At 36.1% G+C, this 21,264-nt stretch overlaps 1 protein-coding gene across 1 annotated transcript in view; it reads right to left on the bottom strand.

The window, feature by feature from the left end:
* FAM172A (family with sequence similarity 172 member A) overlaps positions 1-21,264 on the bottom strand; it is a 670,447-nt gene that overhangs the window by 451,205 nt on the left and 197,978 nt on the right. The window contains exon 6 of the mRNA XM_007942555.2: positions 14,336-14,554. Coding sequence (XP_007940746.1) covers positions 14,336-14,554 — 219 coding nt within the window. The remainder of the gene's footprint in view (positions 1-14,335; positions 14,555-21,264) is intronic.

The raw sequence follows: 21,264 nt of genomic DNA, 5'->3' as shown, positions 1-21,264 counted from the left end.
CAATTGACAGAATTCACACATTGGGTCCCTGACATGTGGAGTAAGGGCTATTATGGTAGGAAAAACCAGGTGGAAGCCATTAGAACTGCTGCCTCTACCTACAAAAACAGTCAATCAAAAGCAATACCGCATCCCTGGAGGGGTTGCAGAGATTACTGCCACCATCAAGGACTTGAAGGATGCAGGGGTGGTGATTCCTACCACATCCCCATTTAATTCACCTGTGTGGCCTGTGAAAAAAACAGATGGATCTTGGAGAATGACAGGAGATTATCGTAAACTTAATCAGGTGGTGACTTCAATTGCAGCTGCTGTTCCTGATGTGGTTTCATTGCTTGAGCAAATTAGTATATCTCCTGGTACGTGGTATGCAGCTATTGATCTGGCCAATGCCTATTTCTCAATACCAATTTCAAACGACCATCAGAAGCAGTTTGCCTTCAGCTGGCAAAGCCAACAGTATACTTTCACAGTGCTTCCTCAGAGGTATATCAACTCCCCAGCACTATGTCATAATTTAGTCCATAGGGATCTTGATTGCATTTCCTTTCCACAAGACATCACGCTGGTCCATTATATTGATGACATTACGCTGATTGGATCTAGTAAGGAAGAAGTATTGATGACTCTAGACTTATTGGTGAGACATACGCATACTAGAGGTTGGGAAATTAACCCCCCAAAAATTCAGGCACCTTCCACCTCAGTGAAATTTCTAGGGATCCAATGGTGGGGGGCATGTTGAGATATTCCTACTAAAGTGAAGGATAAGTTATTGTATCTGGCTTCCCCCAAAATGTCTAGTGGATCTCTTTGGATTTTGGAGGCAGCATATCCCTCATTTGGGTGTGTTGCTGTGGCCTATTTATCAAGTGACTCAGGAAGCTGCTAGTTTTGAGTGGAGCCAAGAACAACAGAAGGCTCTGCAAAAGGTTCAAGCTCCTGTGCAGGCTGCTCTGCCACTTGGGTCATATGATCCGACTGATCCAATGGTGCCTGAAGTGTCTGTAGTAGATACAGATGCTGTTTGGAGCCTTCGGCAGGTCCCTATTGGTGAATTGCAACACAGACCCTTGGGGTTTTGGAGCAAAGTCCTGCCATCCTCTGCAGATAACTACTCTCCTTTTGAGAAGCAGCTTTTGGCTTGTTACTGGGCTTTAGTAGAGGCTCAATTCCTAACCATGGGCCACCAAGTCACCATGAGGGCTGAGCTACCCATCATGAACTGGGTGTTGTCTGACCCACAGAGTCATAAAGTTGGACGTGCACAGCAGTACTCCATCATTGAATGGAAGTGGTATGTCAGAGACTGGGCTCAAGCAGGACCTGAAGGCACAAGTAAGTTGCATGAGAAAGTGGTCCAAATGCCTACATTCTCCACCTCAGTCATATTACCTTCCCTCTCCCAGTCTGCATCTATGGTCTCATGGGGACTTCCTTAGATCAGTAGACTGAGAATGAGAAAACTCATGCCTGGTTTACAGATGGCTCTGCGTGATATGCAGGCACCACTCAAAAGTGGACAGCAGCAGCACTGCAGCCCCTTTCTGGAACTTCCCTGAAGGACAGTGGTGAAGGGAAATTCCCCCAATGGGCAGAACTTTGAGCCGTGCATATGGCTGTTCAGTTTGCATGGAATAAGAAATGGTCAGATGTGGGATTATATACGGATTCATGGACTGTGGCTAATGGCTTGGCTGGATGGTCTGGGACTTGGAAAGAGCATGATTGGAAAACTGGTGACAAGGATGTGTGGGGAAGAGGTATGTGGATAGATATCTCTGAATAGGCAAAAGGAGTAAAGATATTTGTGTCTCATGTGAACGCCCACCAAAAGGTGACCTTGGCAGAGGAGGGCTTTAACAATCAGGTGGATAGGATGACACATTCAGTGGAAACCAGCCATCCTTTTCCCCCAGCTACTCCTGTCATTGCTCAATGGGCTCATGAACAAAGAGGCCATGGTGGCAGGGATGGAGGTTATGCATGGGCTCAGCGACATGGACTCCAACTTACCAAGGCTGATTTGGCTACTGCCACTGCTGAGTGCCCAATCTGCCAGGAGCAGAGACCAACACTGAGTCCGTGATATAGAACCATTCCTCAGGGTAATCAGCCAGCAACCTGGTGGCAGGTTGATTACACTGGACTACTTCCATCATGGAAAGGATAGCATTTTGTTCTTACTGGAACAGATACTTATTCTGGATATGGATTTGCCTTTCCTGTATGCAATGCTTCTGCCAAAAACTACTATCCGTGGACTTACAGAATGCCTTAATCACTGTCATGGTATTCCACACAACATTGCTGCATATCAAGGGATTCACTTCACAGCAAAAGAAGTACAGTAATGGGCCTATGCTCATGGAATTCACTGGTCTTACCATGTTCCCCATTATCCAGAAGCAGCTGGCTTGATAAAATGATGAAATGGCCTACTGAAAACACAATTATGGCACCAGCTAGGTGGCAATACCTTGAAGGGTTGCGGCAATGTTTTCCAGGAGGCTGTATATGCTCTAAACCAGCGTCCAATATATGGTTCCGTTTCTCCAATAGCCAGGATTCACAGGTCTAGGAACCAAGGGGTAGAAATGGGAGTGGTACCACTCAAGATTATACCTAGTGACCCACTCAAAAAATTTTTGCTTCCTGTCCCTTCTACTCTATGCTCTATAGGTCTGAGATCTTTCCCAAAGGGAGGAACACTCTCACCTGGAGACACACTACTGATTGCATTGAACAGGGAATTAAGAATGCTACCTGGTCATCTTGGCTTCCTCATGCTTCTGGATCAACAAAGAAGAACATGACTGTACTATCTGGTATGACAGATCCTGATTACCAAGGAGAAACTGGATTGACATTACATAATGGAGGTAAAGAAGAATATGCCTGGAATACAGGAGATTCTTTAGGACATCTCTTAGTACTACCATGCCCTGTGATTAAAGTCAATGGAAAATTACAGCAACCTAATTCTGATATGACTGCTAACGGCCCAGACCCTTCAGGAATTAAGGTTTGGGTCGCCCCACCAGGCAAAGAACCACAACCAGCTGAGGTGCTTTCTGAGGGCAAGGGAAATACAGAATGGGTGGTGGAAGAAGATAGTTCTGAATATCAGCTATGACCACATGACCAGTTGCAGAAACGAGGACTGTGATTGTTGTATTTCTTCATTGTGTATGTGCATCAAATATTTTTGTTTCCTTCTGTTATGAACTGTTAAATGTAAATAAGGTTAATGCATTGTGGTTGTATGTGTGTTATCGTATCATGTTACACACAAATGTGACTTTATAATTGTCCTTATTTAGAGATGATATGTGGTTAAGAAGATGTGTACAACTGCCACGTTGACAAGGGAAGGACTGTGATAGTTGGAGCTGTGTGTCAACCTGTCTGCACCACAATTTTGTGTGGTTTAAGCAACTGTGATGTGGGCTGTTCCAATGATGGGATCAGATGTATATGTTTTGAGCAGCCAATCTGGTGAAAGGGAGTTTCCCTAGGGGTGTGGCCTGCTTCCAGTATATTTATCGACATGCTGGGAACAGAGACACTCTTCTGTGGATCGGGATTTTGTTGCGCTGCCTACAACTGTCCATGAGCGAACAATCCACCATTTGGCCTGGAGATCTTGGATTCATCATTCGTTGGAGTCAACCGGCAGTATACTGCCTGCCAACCTTGAGCTTCTCAGTCCCTGCAGCTGCGTGAATTGGGAAAAGCCTCCAGATTGATGTCTGATCCAAGAACTTTGGACTTGCCAGCTTCTATAAGTCTGTGAGCCATTTTCATAAGATAAATTTCTCTTGCTCCATATATATAAGATTTACTGGTTTTCTTTATCTAGAGAACCCAGTCCAACACAATTGCTTTGGATAGTATTGACATTTTCACTATGTTCAGTGTTCCTATCCATGAATATGCCATGTTCTTCCATTTATGTAGATCTCTTGTAGTTTCTTCTAGTTGTGCTCTGTAATGTTCTTTGTATAGGTCTTTTTTGTCCCTCGTAAAATTTATTCTTAACTGTTTTATCTTTTTGGTAGGTATTGTAAATAGTATCATTTGCCTTATTTCCTTTTCAGAGGTCTCTCTGTCGGTGCAGAAGAATCCAACTGATTTTTTATGTTTCATTTGTATCCTGCCGCTTTGCTTAAGGTTTCTGTAAGTTCCAGTAATTTGTTTGCTCAGTGTCTTGGGTTTTCTATGTATAAGATCATGTGATCTGTGAATAGATAGCTTTATTTCTTCTTTGCCAATATGGATGCCTTTTATTTATTTTTCTTGCCTTAATATCCTGGCTAGGACTTCCAATACAATGCTAAATAGAAGTGGAGATAGAGGGCATCTTTGTCTGGTTCCTGTTTGCACAGGGAATGCTTTGAGTCTTTCTCCATAGACAATTATGTTGGCTGTTGGTTTTGTATATATGCCCTTTATTATGTTCAGGATTCTTCCTTGGATTCCTATTTTGCTGAGAGTTTTAAACCAGAATGGGTGTTGGATTTTATCAAATGTCTTTTCTCCATCATTGATATGATCACATGGTTCTTGTATTTATGATGGATTACATAGATTAATTTTCTGGTGTTGAGCCATCCTTGCATATCTGGTATGAATCTCACTTGGTCAAAGTGTATTTTTTTGATATGTTGTTGGATTCCATTGGCTAGAATTTCATTGAAGATTTTTGAGTCTATAGTAATGAGGGATACTGGTCTGTAATTTTCCTTTTTAGTGGTGTCTTTACCTGGTTTTGGTATCAGTGTTGTGATTACTTCATAGAATGACTTTGGCAGGACTCCATTATTTCCTATGTTCTGGAATAGTTTGAGTAGTATATATATCAGCTCTTCCCTGAACATTTGATAGAATTCTCCAGTGATGCTGTCTGGGCCAGGACTTTTTTTGGGGGGGAGTTTTTTTTTTTTTTTTATGACCTGCTCCATTTCTTCTTTTGTTATGGGTCTGTTCAAGTATACTATCTCAGACTGGGTTAGTAGGTAGATCTTGTGTTTCCAGAAATTTGTCCATCTTTTCTAAGTTCTCGAATCTTTTCTTCATAATATTCAGTTATTATCTTTTTTTTATTTCAGTTGGTTCTGTTGTGGTTTCGCTCTTCTCATTCATTATTCATTTTATTTGCATTTTCTTTCTTCTCCTTTGTGAACTTTGCCAGTGGTTTGTCGATTTTGTTAGTTTTTTTAAAGAACCAGCTTCTTGTCTTGTTGATTTTCTCTATTTTTTTTTTTTTCTGCTTCATTTATTTCTGCTGTGATGCTTATTATTTCTTTACTTCTGGAAACTGTAGGTTTCTTTTGTTGCTCTCTTTCTAATTGCTGGATTGTTGAGTGAAAGTGATTTTGATGCTTTCTTCTTTTTTTTGATGTGTGCATTTATTGCTATAAAATGACATCTGACTACTGCTTTCTCTGTGTCTCAAAGGTTTTGGTAAGTTGTATTTTCATTCTCATTTGTTTTAGGAATTTTTCTATTTTACACTTTACTTCTTCCATTACCAACTAGTTTTTTAGCAGTGTATTATTCAGTTTCCTCATATTTGATTTCTCTCCTTGGTCTTCTTATCGATTTCTAATTTTAAAGCATGGGGATCTGAGAAAATATTGTGTAGTATTTCAATATTTTTAAATTTATTGAGGCTTGTTTTGTGACCTAACATATGGTCTACTCTGGAGAATAATCCATGGACACTGGAGAATGTGTATTGTGTTTCTGTTGGTTGGCATACTCTGTAAATGTGTGTAAGATTAAGGTGGTTGATTGTGTTGTTGGGATCTTCTGTATCTTTGATTTTGTTTTTGTCCTTTTCTCTGTCTTTACTTGAAAGTGATGTGTTAAAGTCTTCTACTACTGTTGTAGAGTTGTCTATTTTTCTCTTCAATTAATATTTATGTAATATTTCCTTTATGTATTTTGGAGCTCTTTCATTGGGTGTACAGATAATTATTATGATACTGTCTTTTGGTCAAATGACCTTTTTAACATGATCATATCGTGTCCTTCTTTGTCCCTTATGCTGTTTGTCACCCTGAAGTCTATTTTATCAGAAATTAATATTGCCACTCCTGCTCTTTTTTGCTTGCCAATAGTCTGATATATTTTTTTTTCTACTCCTTGATTTATAATTTATTTTTATCTTTGTGTCTAAGGTGGGTCTCTTGTAGTCAGCATATTGATGGGTCTTCTTTTCTTATCCAATCTGCCACTCTCCTCTTGACTGGTGCATCTAGTCCATTCACATTAAGTGTAATTAGTGGTAGGTAAGAATTTATTGTCACCATTGTGCTTTGTTTTTTTTAAACACATTGTTCGTTATTTCTTTGTTCCAAATATTCTTCTGTGCTGAGTTCATTTTTTTTAATCAAGTGTTTTTTTTTTTTTCCTCTGTCTCTTTTCTTCATAATTGTTGGTTTTGTGGTTACTAAGGCCTCATGATTTTCTTCTTTCTTAGTCTGGTTAGAATGATTGTTAATTTTCTTTGTGGTTACCCTCAAGTAAATTCTTACCTCCCTTACTTTGGAATAGTCTATTCTATAAAGACATTGTCCTGTGTTCCTCTCCATTTGGCAGTTTTGTGATTAAGATTTTATTCCCTCTATTTGCTTTGTTGCTGATGTTGTCTGCAGATTGACTCCCCTATTTCTCTATGTACATTTTTTTTGTGAGCTTATTTTAAGAATCCTTTTTCTGGTTTTTGGTATCTAGGTGGTGGTGTCAAGTGTCTTAATTTTCATTTGTTGTTTTCTATTTGTGGGCTCTGTATTGGAAGGACTCCCTTTAGCATTTCTTATAGGGTTGGTCTGGTTTTCACTAATTCCTTTAATTTCTGTTTGTCTGGGAATGTATTGATCTCACCCTCATATTTGATGGACAGTTTGGCTGGGTATAATTCTTGGTTGGCAATTCTCTTTCTTCAAGGTTTGTACATGCCACCCCACTGCCTTCTTGCCTGCATGGTTTCTGCTGAGAAATCAGAGCTCAGTCTTATTGGTTGCCCAGAAAGTATGATTATGGTATGTCTTGGTGACTTTCTCTTGGGGTCTGTCTTGTATGGAGTTGAGCTTCTTGGATGGATATCTTTTCTTCTTTCATGATATGAGGGAGCTTTTCTGTCAGCAAGTCTTTGACAATTTTCTCAGGTTTTTTTTTTTTTTTGACTTCTCTTGATCTGGGATTCCAATCAAGCATATGCTGCTTCTTTTCATGTCATCCCATATAACTCTTAGGTTTTCTTTATTTCTCTTAGATCTTTGTTCTGATTTTTCATCATACAGACTGGCATCATGGGATTTATCTTCTAGCTGGGAAATGCATTCTTCAGCCAGTTCTATCTACTCTTTTGTCATTTCCAATGTGTTATCTATCTCCATAAATTTAGTGTTCATCTACTGGGTTTCTCATTGCTGTTTTTGTATGATTTCTAATTGTGAATTTATTTTATTCTTGAATGATTTTCCTGAATTCTTCCAGGGTACAGTATGTTTTCTCATTGCTTCTATTTATGGTTTCCTTAGCTCTTGGAGGGAGAATCTTGGAAGGAAATCTTCTGATTTACTTACCAGACAGTTCTATTGCTTGTTCTTCCTCAGCAATATTTCCTATTTATTTAGCTTGGACACTTGTTTCTACTATCTTCTTTCATTTTTTTGTTTTATTTGAAGTTGTCTGTTGTTTCCTAGACATTTTGAAGTTGTTGTATTTGTCAGTTATGTACTGATTTGTTTCACCCTGGTTTTGTGTTTTACTATATCTGGAAGTGTGAAGCACTTTGGTTGTTTACTCGGCTATACCATTTTATAAAAATATACTTGGTCATTCTCCAGCTTTCTCTGGGTTGGTGGAATCACTGATGGGGATGTGGGTACAGGTCTCTGTTCATCATGAAGAGGATTTGCAATTGGAATGAGGTGTTGTCCGCTGTCTGTCACTGATCCTGTGGTGCAGAAGCTATTGGTGTTACTTGTCAGTTGGGTGACATGGTCAGTGTAGTAGATATGGCTGACTAGTGGAGGGTTATAAGTTCCTCCCATTGGACAAGGCTGGGGGAAATAAAGGAAAAGAAAAAGGCTAAGGAGAAGAAGAAGACATAAAAAGATAGAACAAAAATAGATGATAAGAAATAGGGAAAAATAAAAAGGAATATAAGAAAAAAAGAGAAAACAAAAGTAGGGGGTGTAAAGGATGAAGATTTGGCAAAAATGAAAGAAAACAATGAGCACTGGAGCAACTGACCAGGTATAAAGGAAGAAAAATTAGGCAAGAGAATAGCAGAAAAATGAAGGGAGAATAAGGCATTTGTAGAAGGGTCCCTCCAGTTATGTTCAGCCAGTGGCCCTGGGAACTAACTGCTATGGCAGAATCCACTCACTCACTGGAGCACCTATGCAGGAGAAAGGGCATTGACACAAAAAGCAATCCCCTGGAGAGAAAGATAGAGGCTGTTTTCTGTGATTAGTGTGAGATAATTCAGTCAGCGATGCAGGTGCAGAAAGGAGAGTTGTGGCCCTTGGCTCCATCTGGAGCAATCTGTCAATTATGGAGCCCACCTATCAATCAAAGTCCCACAGGTTGAACCCTCCAGCCACCCCAAAGGATATAGGGCCAACCTTCTCCATGCAGATCCACAAATTGGGAAATCCCAGGTCCCAGTTCCACTCTGTGCTAAAATGGGTGCTAAGAGTTGGTCTCAAACCCACTGCTGTGTGTCCTATTTGAGGTTCTGTTTATTAGGACAGAGATTCTCTTCCCTTTCCCCTGTTCCTGTCCAGACTCTGCAGCAGCTTAAGCTAAAGAGGTCCTGCTCCATTTCTTAGTATGATCTTCATCCCCACTCTCAACCCCAGCTCACCTTGAAAAACTCTCAGTGTGACTATTCTGAGTCTTTAATGTCTATGGTTTCCATGATTTCTTCCCCCTCCTCCTTAACCTCCTTTGTCTTTCTTATGACTTCTCTTCAGCCCTGATGGCTGGGTGGTTTTTAAATTTTTGCCCTGTTCCTTAACCTGCTCCCTTTTGCTGTCTTCACTGGGTCTAATACTTTATGTTCTCATTTGCTGCTCATAATTCAAGTATCATTATTTGCATCTGTTTTACCTTGTTTCTCAATATCTCTGTTGATAGAGGGACATAGGGTATGGTCTGTTAGTAGGATATCACCTTCCCACCTCAATACTGAAGGATTCTATGGGCAAAATATTGAATAATATAGGAAACATCAGAAGAAGATGGAAGGAATACAGAGTCTGTGTACCAAAAAGAATTAGCGTAGTGCCTAAGGCACTTGACTACAAACCAGAAGGCTGGTGGTTCAAATCCACCAGCCACTCCTTGGAAGGAAAATGGGGCAATCTACTTCCATAGTGATACTGCCTCAGAAACCCAAAGAGGGGTTGCTATGCGATGGGTCTGACTCAACAGCACATAACAACAACAAATGTTAGCAAGAACCAATGGTATTGAAGGAAGAAGTCCAAGCTACACTGAAGGAATTGCTGAGAAACAAGGTTCTAGGAATTGACAGTATACCCACTGAGATGTTTCAACAAAGGGATGAGGGCTGGAAGTGCTCACTCATTTATGCCAAGAAATCTGGAAGATAGCTACCTGGCCATCTGACTGGAAGTGATCCATATGTGTGTCCATTCCAAAGAAGGGTGATCCACAAAATCAACCAGAATTACTGGTCAGATAGAGACTGTTGAGACTATGGCCCTGGGTTATTCTTCAGGTCTAGAAATGGACTCACTTCCATGGATTGGCTCTCAGCCCAATAGTAGAAAGACTACATGCAGAACACCTACCTCAGGAAGATGCATCCCTTAGATTAATCAGCCATGAGACACCAGAAGGGTAACATTCACATAGAGGGAAAGCTGGACAGAAAGAAATGCATAGTTAAGAAGGGCACAGGAAGGAGGTAGTCACAGGGAGGGGAGGATAATCAGGGCCATGAAATTAAATGTGCATGAACTGTTAAATGTAAATCAAATTTGCTTTGTAAATTTGCACCCAAAGCAAACAAAAAAGAAAGAGAAAAAAAAAAAAAAAAAGGAAGGGTGAGCCAACAGAATGTGGAAATTATCAAACACATTATTAATACCACACACAAGTATAACTCAAAAATGGCTGCAGCTTTACACTGACAGAGAGCTGCTACAAATTCAAGCCAAATACAGAAGAGGGTACGGAACAAGGCGATATCAATTTTGAAGTCAGATGGATCTTGGCTGAAAGCAAAGAATACCAGAAAGATGTTTACCTGTGCCTTATTAACTACGTAAAGACATTTGACTGTGGATCATAACAAATCATGGATAACACTGTGAAGAATGGGAATTGCAGAACACTTAACTGTACTCATGAGGAACTTGTACATAGATCAAGTGGCAGTTGTTCAAACAGAGCAAGTGGATACTGAATGTTTTAAAACCAGGAAAAAAACAAAACAAAACAAAACTATAGACTTCAGTATGGATTACACCTCAACATAAAGAAAACAAAAATCTTTACAAGTGGACCAGTAAGGAACATCATGATAAATGGAGAAAAGAGTGAAGTTGTCAAGGATTTCATTTTACTTGGATCCACAAGCAACACCCATGGAAGCAGCAGTCAATAAATCACATGACATTGCATTAGGTAAATCTGTGGCAAAGGACCACTTAAAAGTGTTCAAGAGCAAAGATGTCACTTTGAAGACTAAGGTGCATCTGACCCAAGCCATGGTATTTTCATGCATGTGAATGCTGGACAATGAATAAGGAAGACCAAACAAGAACTGATGCATTTGAATTGTAGTATGTTGCAAAGAATACTGAAAATACCATGGACTGCCAGAAGAATGAACAGATTTTTCCTTAAAGAAGTATAGCTGGAAGGTTCCTGGAAAGCAAGAATGGCCAGACTTCATCTCGTGTACTTGGATCATGTTGCCAGAAGTGAGCAGTCCTGGGAGAAGGATATCATGCTTGGTAAAGTAGAGGGTCAGTAGAGAAGGGTAAGATGCTCAATGAGACAGACTGACATAGTGGCTGTGACAATGGGCTCAAGCATAGCAAGGATTAGGAGGATGGTGCAGGATTGTGCAGTGTTTTCATTCTGCTGCCCACAGGGTCACTGTGGGTCAGAGCGATGGCACCTAACAGAAACAACAACCACAACCTGTTGCTGCCAAGTTAATTCCAATTCAAGCTGACCCCATGTGTTACAGAGTAGAACTGCCCTGTAGATTTTTTGCATTTGTATTGTTTATAGAAACAGATCACCAGGCTTTTCTTTCTGGCACCACAGGGTAGGTGTTAACTGGCAATCTTCAATTTAGTAGTATAGTGCGAACCTTTAATAGGTCCCACCCAGGGACCTTTAATAGTGTCTATTAAATGAGAACTGGCCAAAAATCTACCTTTATCATCATCAGAAGTTGTAAGTTACCATATTATATAATGCATACATTCCATATGGCTTAGTTTTCATACTTCAGATAAGAATTTTGTTTTTAACTGGTTAGAACAATGTAGTGTAAAGGAAAGAGAGCAAGGATCTAACTAACAAGTAGTTTTAGTTCCAGCACTTACTTCTACCATTAATATTACTATGCTATCCTAGATAAACATGGACCCTGTGTGCATTAGTTTTCTTAACTATAAAATGAAAGTGAAATTATGTGGTGCAACTACCACATGCAGCTGTTGAAAACAGATGATCAATTGGAAAATGTACATGGTGAAGAAATATATGAATTTATCTGTATCATATACTTTGCTCTGAGTTTTAAAACTACAAACAGTTGTTATTTTGAGACATGCAGAGGGAAGGAGAGCACCAAAAGAAGTGAATCAAAATTACCTAAGAATTAATTCATTTTCCACAAAACCAATCATTCATCTCTTTTCTATTATAGGATCAAGCCTTATCATTTATAAGTATGTTTGAAGAACGTCCACTTACCTCTGTTGTTTTGCACAATTCTGGAAGATTTTAGGAGAAAGGATGTTTATTAAGAGAAAATAACATTTTCTAGCTAAGATAATCAGATATAAATGTGTACTATCTACTTAAATATGTTTTTGTCTTTTAGTGCTTTTCAGGGAGAGACTGGATTACTGAGTAAAAATGAGACGAGAGGAAGAGAAAGATGCAGAAAAACGTGATAAGGAAAAGTAGTGACACTGGCAAAAGAGTGAACAAGAAAAAAAAAAAAAGAACTAAAGAGAAAAGACAAAAGGAAAAAAAAGCAGGTCTTAATGATGAAGCAACACAAAAATATTTTTTCTTGCTGTAAGAAAAAAATAGATGTGAGTCTAAATAAAGCAGATGTGAAAGGGAAAGTAAAGAAAATGCACACAAGGCAACAAAAGAAAACAAATGAAAGGCAAGGTGACAAGATACAGAGAAGATAAGAATTAAAACCCACAGGCCAGATTTCTGAAGTAGATGCTTAAATTGTACGTCATAAAGCAAATAAAAGAAACTGCTCATGAAGAGAAGAAACCAAAAACAATATAAAAAAATCTCTTTTTGTTTACATTTTGCATAAGCAAGTGAATACTGTTAATGATTTCCATATTTCAAAAACCTGATAAATTCATTTATGGGATCTGGATATCAGAAGTAATTTTTTTAAAACTCCATCATAAAACCTGAGTTGAAAGACTAGATCATATAGTAGGAAGTGTGGCACAAATCATAGAGAAGAAGGTGACATCATGATCCTTATGCATTTGTAGAAAATGAAGGAGTTAACAGAAGTAGCACAAGCAAGCTAGCCACTGATTCCAAATTCAGTAATTGTTTTTATTCATCAAATTGCATATTAAGTAATGAGGTACTTTTGAGAAATTTAAATATAATTTGCCTAACTTTTGCTGAACTCATTACACGAAGTGCTATAGGTATTCTTGGTCAGTGTCCATTTTGGGTCTTGAGAATTTATACGCTGTTTTCACTAGTTTTATTGTCATAATTTACTGAATATCAAACCTACTGCCATCGAGTTGATTCCAACCCAAAGCAACCCTGTTGACAGGGAAGAACTGCCTACCTCGCAGGTTTCCAAGGCTGTAAATCTTTACAGAAGCAGACTGCCTCATCTCTCTTCTATGGAGCCGCTGGTTGGCACTGCTGACCTTGTGGTTAACAGCTGAGCATTCTAATCACTGTGCCACCAGGGCTCCCTTAATTATACCATGAGCTAAAAGTATAATAAAGAAAATCAATAACTTTAAAAAACAAAGTATTTCCCTTCAAAGATGGTATGAAACATTTTATTAGTGATCATTTTAAGTAAATGTAAAGATAACTAGTTGCATAATTTGAAACTTTATTACTACCCTACAGTGTAATTTGCAAGATATTAATCTATGCTTAAATGTTCTGAATTTCTCACTTGAAGAACATAGCAATTTATTGCTTTACTTACCCAGTGGCATTTTTGACATGCTTTACTACTAAATTTAACTTCTAGAGTCCATAATAAGGGCTTGGAAAATCATATGAATATATCTCTGATATATAAGGCATGGTATTTATATTAAGCAGAATGTGTCAAAGTGCAAATAAAATTGTTTGTGCCCTCTGCCCAATCAGAACTCCTTGGGCAGCATGATCCCATCACACTAGCATTACAAAGCACAAAGGTTCACTGGGTAAGAAAAGAGCAAAGGACAGAGTTCCCTCATTACACTATCCCTAAACTATTCTACCTTAAATATTTATTAAGATATTAATTACTCTATCTCCCACTCTCTGCTTTCTGGAATTAAGCTGAGACATAGCGGACAGAATGCTGCTCAGACGAAAACAATGCATTATCCAGTAAAACTATTACCACCCAAGATGAAGGCTGGTGTTTTGTACAGTGTTTTTATTAACTCAGCAGGTAATATGTCTTAAAACTATTAGGCCACATGTATGCTTTCTTATGGACAACATAAGGGCATAATACCTTACAGAAATAGTATGTTGGAAAGCTGGATTGGAAAGTTTTCTTCCTTCTGCACATATCACAATAAAATTGTTATAGAAAATTTTCCTTGAAGGAGTATATGACATACAAAAAAATAGCATTTGCATTTGAGACTTAAATAAAATATCACTCTGAAACAGGAATGATGTGTTCTATAATTCTGAATAAGTAATAGAAAATATTTCTTCCAAGAAGCAGATACCTATGGGAAATGGATGGCTAAAAATCAAAGAATTAATTATTTCTTTTAAAAAGAACACAAGCAAAGTAATTTACATGGAATAAAACCTAAATAAAGAGAAGGAAATAATGAAGAAAAGGAATGATTTCACTTACTCTGATATACAACTGAATCATTTCTTTTTCTCTTTGGGGGTTACGATACTTCTCATAGAAATCACGTCGCTTCTTTGTTTCTTTAGGGACTTTATCTTTTCTTTCTCGTTTTTCTGCTGGTTCATCTGAACTATCAGAAGATGACTGTACGTGTATCTTAGGCTTTTCTATTTCAATATAGTTTTCATTGGGATTCAATACTATTACTCCATATCCTTCCTGTTTTGAAAGGAAAAAAAGAATACACAAATGAATCTTAGAAACCATTTACAATCCATCAAAAAGTTCTCATACTAAGTGATTTACTAAGTTGAATATACATTAAAATATTCCTTTACAAAAAATTCATTATTGTTTATATTTTTCCAATAAAAAGTCATTTTAAATTGATTGGTTTTACAGTTTGTGTAAATAAGTATAGATTACCTATAGAACAAAAAGACATAATCGCAACATAAAGATTGTAAAGGCTAAATTTTTTTTAAAAAAATGTGTATCAGATCTCCTAGAGCTTCCCAAAATGACCAGAATAAATTATTAAATAACAAGCATACTTACAAACAACATTAATTTTTATAATATATACTTTAGGATAATAAATTATTTGAAATTGAAGCTTACAATTCAAATTACATTTTGTTGAATTTTCTTTACTTTACAATTACCCTTTAATGACCTTTTTTTTTTTAACCATAAGAAAGAATAAGCAATAAACAAATAAATCTGATCAAATATTCTACAGATTTACAAATCTATATTATCAGAAATATATAATATGTATTTGTACACCCTGAATTTTATTCATGTCTTCTTTCAGAAGGCCAGCAAGCCATAAAACAAAATAAATGTTGTACTAGGATGTATAGAAGAAAATCTTAATTTTTTTTTCAGTTTTCAAACTACCATAATGTTTCTTTATTAAAATCTAGTACCAAGAAACATGTTAAGCTCTAAAGTTTAAAATAAAGCTTGTGAAGTAGTAAACATTTTTTTTTTCCTTTAAGTTTGGAAAACATGTATTTTCCTGTCTGATTTAATGTAGCGAAGTAAATATTTCTATGGTTATGATTAAGGAAACATTTAGTATTTATATTATTTTATAACTGACAAAAGAAACTAATCACTAGAAAATAGAAAAGAATAAACAATAACCACTAGTAAGTATGTATCACACAAAGTTCTGAAGCTATTATATATCTTGCCTTTTCTTCCCGTCTCTGTATTGTGGTTGTCCCAGTTATGTCCTTGTAAAGTCTTGTAAGGGCATAGTTAAAAGATGTATTATATTATGATAAAATATCCATAGAGACATAAAGAACATTAAGCTTATTAAATTTCCTACTTACTAAAAATTTTATGTATTTTTCTGAAAGTCTTAAGTATAGGATTTTCTACTTGAAGTTTAAAATTTAATTCCCTTCTATCAAACCTACCGTAAGTAGATGATTTTCAAAATTAAAGCAGTAAGATTAAACCAATATTAACATGGACTAAATTATTTTATTTTGAAATATGCTATATTGGAGCACATGGCTGCTGTTTTTAACTGTTGACTTCACAAGGTGCATATAAACTTCATTCAGACTGTTTCCATTTTTCTCCCCCAATCAGATGATTGTTTTGTCTAAAACCTTGATTTGGTTTGTAGATTTTCAAGATCACAAAAGTTCTGATTTTACTGATAGGACTGTTAATTAAGATATAATCCTTTTGTATATGTGAATATTCTCTGTGTATTAACATACAGCAAACTGACTAACAAAACACCGTACATTCTTTTCATTTTAAATAAAACTTCTAGATAAATGTTTTTTTTTTCATGAAAGGTTTATTACAAACAAAACAAAACAAAATTAAAAAACCCTAATTTTAAAATTTAAACCTTCTACATGAAAGCATAATTTTTTTTTTTTTTTTAAGTCTCTTAGCTGGTAAGTCAAAGTTTTACCAACAAAAGATATTTTATTTGGTCCTGTTTCAGTCTAATCTGTATAGCTATTCAAAAGTCTTGTAATTCATTGTGATCACTGTCAGGTAGACAGATTGTCACTTGGTGATTTTCTACAGTTGGACACACTTGACTAGTTATTAAAATCACATTTGAAGGAAGTTCCTACCCCTCTTCCTTGTGCCTCTTACAACTTTTCATGCCCTTCTCACATTTCAGCTATAACTTCTCCTCCCACCAAAAGTAAGTTAAAGAACACTGTTGCACTCTACTAAACAGGATGAAATAGAGGCATTCAGTACACTGTCTCTGGTGTAAGGAACATAGTCAAAAAAGGTCACCATAGGCCAAAAAGAAAATTGCCTCCTTACTATATTCTGTACCGTGAGTAAGTGGTCTCCTGTCATGTTTCTTCCCTGCCTTCTTTGAGTGAATTGAACTTTAAACACACACACACACACACACACACACAGAGTTTCTTATATATGAGTATATGAATTATACAAATCCAAAACAGTCCTATAATTCTTAAGTAGAGATGAAAGTAGTGATGTACTATATTTTAATGATAATATGAAAGATTTCAAACTCAAGATGGGACTTCAAAAATATGAACATCATCTTTGCACAATGAATGAGTTTGAAATAAAGGTGAATTCTTTGGACAAAATTTATAGTCACCAGAATTACAGAAGTATTACCCTAATTTATAACTTAATCACTAGCAATAATATTTTAGTAGTATCAGGAATATTTGATCACAACTTTTTATCAATTTTTGGAAACCATGGACTGAAAAAAATTATTATGCCTACTTGATTGTATATGGACTCTTAAAATCTGATGTGTCCAATCTAAATAAGTATAAAAGATACACATAAATCATCAAAGTAGTCTTTGTCTAAGTTATTGATGATGTAACTGAAAATTATATGACTCATTTGTCCAATTTTATAAAGACACAACATCAATTTTTCACTGAGGCATCAACAAATGAAAAATGATTCTATTTTAAGTCACTACCATATAATCAATTAAAGAATTTTTATCACTTAGATTTCAAAAATGAATGTTTCTTATCAAACATATAAATTATTTAGAAAATATTTTACCCTCTAGATATTGCAGACTGTTGATTTAATTAATGTAATAACAATCAAGAAATACTCAGGAATATATTCTGTAGAAATGAGAGCTACTTCTAATAAATGTCTTTGTTTCAAATTCAATTATCATTCTATAAAAAACTTACTTTTTCAATTACTTTTTTCTGATAAATTAATTAATACAATTTCATAGAAACCAATCATAGCCATTTTATAACAAGTAGGAGAAAGGCGTAACAAAATAAAGTTTACTAACCCACCTACATGCTTCAACCACTGCTGGGTAGTAAAATTTCATCTTTCCCACCTTTTCTTTGTCAAATGTAATACCATAAAGAAAGTGCTTTGTATAAACTACAAAGATTTTGCTATGTCACCATTAGTATATGGAAACTAAAGAGTCAACGCCAATAGTCAAGTAGAGACAAAACACTTACATGTAACTACTTCAAAAAGAGTAATACAAATTTATATCTTTTAAGTCAGAATAAATAATATTTTAAGAATTGATTCTTTCTATTCCCAGTAACTCAATCAGTACACAACAGAAATAGGTAAAAAAGAGGTGCTAGTGTGAGCTTCATGAACTGTAGCAATAAAGTTTTGCAAAACTACACTATAAAATCAAGCATTAAGTATAATATCATCAAAGAAGTATGCATTTCCACTATAATAAGGAAGCTTCCATAACTAAAGCTTGGAATCTTAAGCATTTTATATTGAAGTATTCCTTTTATGGCATGCTTATATTTCTTATGCATGCCAAATTTCTCATAAGATAAAAAGTTAGGTCATTTCAAATCTACATGGAAACCTCTCCTATTATCTTTAATAAGATAAAATGATCAAACTGATTATCTAACATCCTACAACTAAATAAATAAAGCTTCTGGCATTTTTAATAATGATTTACTCAAATCAATTCCAATATCCAACATTTCAAGAGACAAAGAATACACAAAGATGTTAATTAACTCTTATGTTTGATCGCACAGTCTAGTAGAAGATCAGGGAGGTGATCAAGAGAACAGATATTGGTAAAAGTAAACTCTATCTCTTTAATTCATCCCATTTCATTTTATTATACTTTTGTAGCTATAACTATAGCTTCATTGTCAGACCTGTGTTTATAAACTATGGAATCTTAGGATCCTTCAAATTTTATTGCTAGACACAGCATTTTATTCAGCACAAGTACTTGCTGTGATTTAAATAAAAACACAGGCCTCCAGGCCCCTTTAACTTTGAAGTCTATAGATGCACTTACTAACAAATAATATTTCATTCATCATTCAATCAGGAGATGATGGCTTAGGTCAGAGCGGTCTAAAACAGACAGGTGATGCTGAACACAAAGAATCAAAGACGAAGAAATATTGCTAAAGAAATCAGTATAGATATGTACTTAGCAAGAAGATTCTGCAAACAGACAACATTTTAAATGCTTGACCAAAACCAGAATACATTTTTGTCCCCACATAAAACTTTATTTACCCAAGTTAATTTTGTTTATCCAAGTTCATTTGCCTATTAATTATCGATTATAGGGCAAACGAAAAATTGGGGCAAATTCTACATCTTTTCAAATCTCTTGTGGTTGGCTAAATAAAAAATGAGTTAAAAGTACTCAGCTTGCATATTAACCTGTCAGTTCTGCAAGCCACATGTGACCAGAGAGGTCAGGGGCCAGAGTAGAATCCTTTGACCTATGGAACCATCCGTTTTGGCCTTCAAGAAAGGCTCTGTAAGACATCATTTTATACAGATTTATCAATCATATTTTCCAAGGTCAGCATTCTATCTGCCTGATTTGAAAGAAGATAGGTGCGCATCCTCAAGGGAAATGAAACCCAAAGTGTTTTGATCTGTAAACTACATCTGCCCATGGTTAAAATGGACAAACCCCTGTCCATTCATCTTTTCTGAAAGATGTATATATGTTCTGTTTATTTCCCACCTTTTTTTCACAAGAAGGGTATGTATATGTCACTGTTGCAACATCCTCAATGCAACAGTGAGATGAGGTCATGACAACCAATCAGAAGTCACTAGTGAAGCGTTAAAGTAAACATAGCTGTTGGAGCTGCAGCTCTGCTTGAAAAATGCCCCCTCCATTATTTCAGCAATTTTCTCAAGACGTGACCTGGGACTGAAATGCCTGAAATGTCACTTGACTCCGTTTTGTGCTTCTTCCCAATGTGAATTTAGGTATCAGCACCCTGCTAATATTTTGTAAAACGTTTGTTACAACTATATTTCAAGTTGTACCTCCCTAAATTCTAATGCTATATTCCATGGTATAAAAGTACCAAAATATGGGCCAACATACTAGAATGTTTCCAACTTCAAATAGCTCATCAAGTTAGTCAGTAAAAGAAAACATGCCACAAAAAGTTTTCAGAGGACCACCTGTTGTCTATTATTTTTACATAGCACTTACTCATAAATCATAACACAGGGTAATTAATCAAGCTGTCAAAGACAAGGTCAAAGGTTATATGGTAGAGTCAGAAGGTCATGCATGGGCTGATAGAGGTCAGGGTCACACTGCATTCCTCATTATCAAGTTGGGATGAGAGACGGCCCAAGCAAACAAAAGTGAAAGCAGATGGAGAAGTGAGTGGATGAAAAAAAAAAAAAGAAAGAAAGAAAGAAAATTTCACAAACAAAAAGAAAAGTGAAAGAAAACTGTCAACTGCCTTCAAGTAGAGAATAAAAAAGAAATACACTGAAATGTACTCAAAGGAGCTCAAGAACATAAAGAAACTACAGTTTTATTAATTAAATAAATGGAATATAACTTTTCTTGGTCATTTTATTAGTGTATACTCTTGGTCATTTTATTAGTGTATACTAAGCACTATTAGAAAATACTTGTTCACCATCTCTGTACCTTCTCTAGCCAGTCTAGAGAAATTAAGGTATGGCAAAGAGTTCTAAGGATGAAAGCATGATTTACATTTTTTAAAAATCTTACAAGGTTTTTTTTTTTTCCCTTTAATATTGTTTCAGGGTTATAACATAGGTGCAAATAGTTTTAAGCCATAAGACAGATAAGATATAATTTCTTGAGTATGACACGAAGATAACCACAAACATAAATACTCATAAAAGTCTTTTTGAATAACAAAAAAGTTATAAAATATTCTATTATTACACTGCCCTGAATTAGATGCAGAATACTGTGCAAAATTAGCTGTCACCCTTTGCTCAAAATCTTTGTTAATCTCATTTTGAATGTTTGCAGCTTTATCAACACATGCATCAATGTCAGCTCCTTGGTTACTGAACTGCTGTAGTTGGAAGAAGATATAATTAAAATGTTTTGGCACAGAAAAGGTGAAATTGTATCTTCCCTTGTTCCCTTAGGAGTCTGTAAAACATGAAGGATATATTGACAAACACACACCCTTGTCTCCAGTTCTGACATCTCAGGTCATCCAAGTGCTATTTATTTTAAAACATGCACTTTGTACTTACCCATATTATCACCTGCTCTGTTTCTAACTCTTACTAGGTTTTAGGACAGTATGTAGCTTAAACTTCACAAATTTCTCTTGTAATCATCAATATCTTATTTATAGATGCATACCATAAGTGCACAATAACACTAAAAAATAAACTTACCATTCATTATCAAAGACAGAAATATGATTCAATACTATAGCACTGTGAAATCTTTTACATTCTTTCTTCTCATTCTCAGAAAAAGAAACACAAACATACACCCACACATTTACACATTAAACTAAAAGAAGTAACAAATTACAACTGTTGCCCAGCTAATGACAGATCAAAATCTCTAAATGGATGTAGGGAACCCTACAGACACACCTCCTTTATCATGCAGTCCAAAGCAGGCATGGATGGACAGG

This window comes from Orycteropus afer, unplaced genomic scaffold (genome assembly GCF_000298275.1).
Source record: "Orycteropus afer afer isolate SDZICR_OR568_19922 unplaced genomic scaffold, OryAfe1.0 scaffold00093, whole genome shotgun sequence".
Lineage (NCBI taxonomy): Eukaryota > Metazoa > Chordata > Mammalia > Tubulidentata > Orycteropodidae > Orycteropus > Orycteropus afer.
The sequence above is the reverse complement of the archived record's forward strand: the minus strand, read 5'-3'. Positions and strand labels throughout refer to the sequence as shown.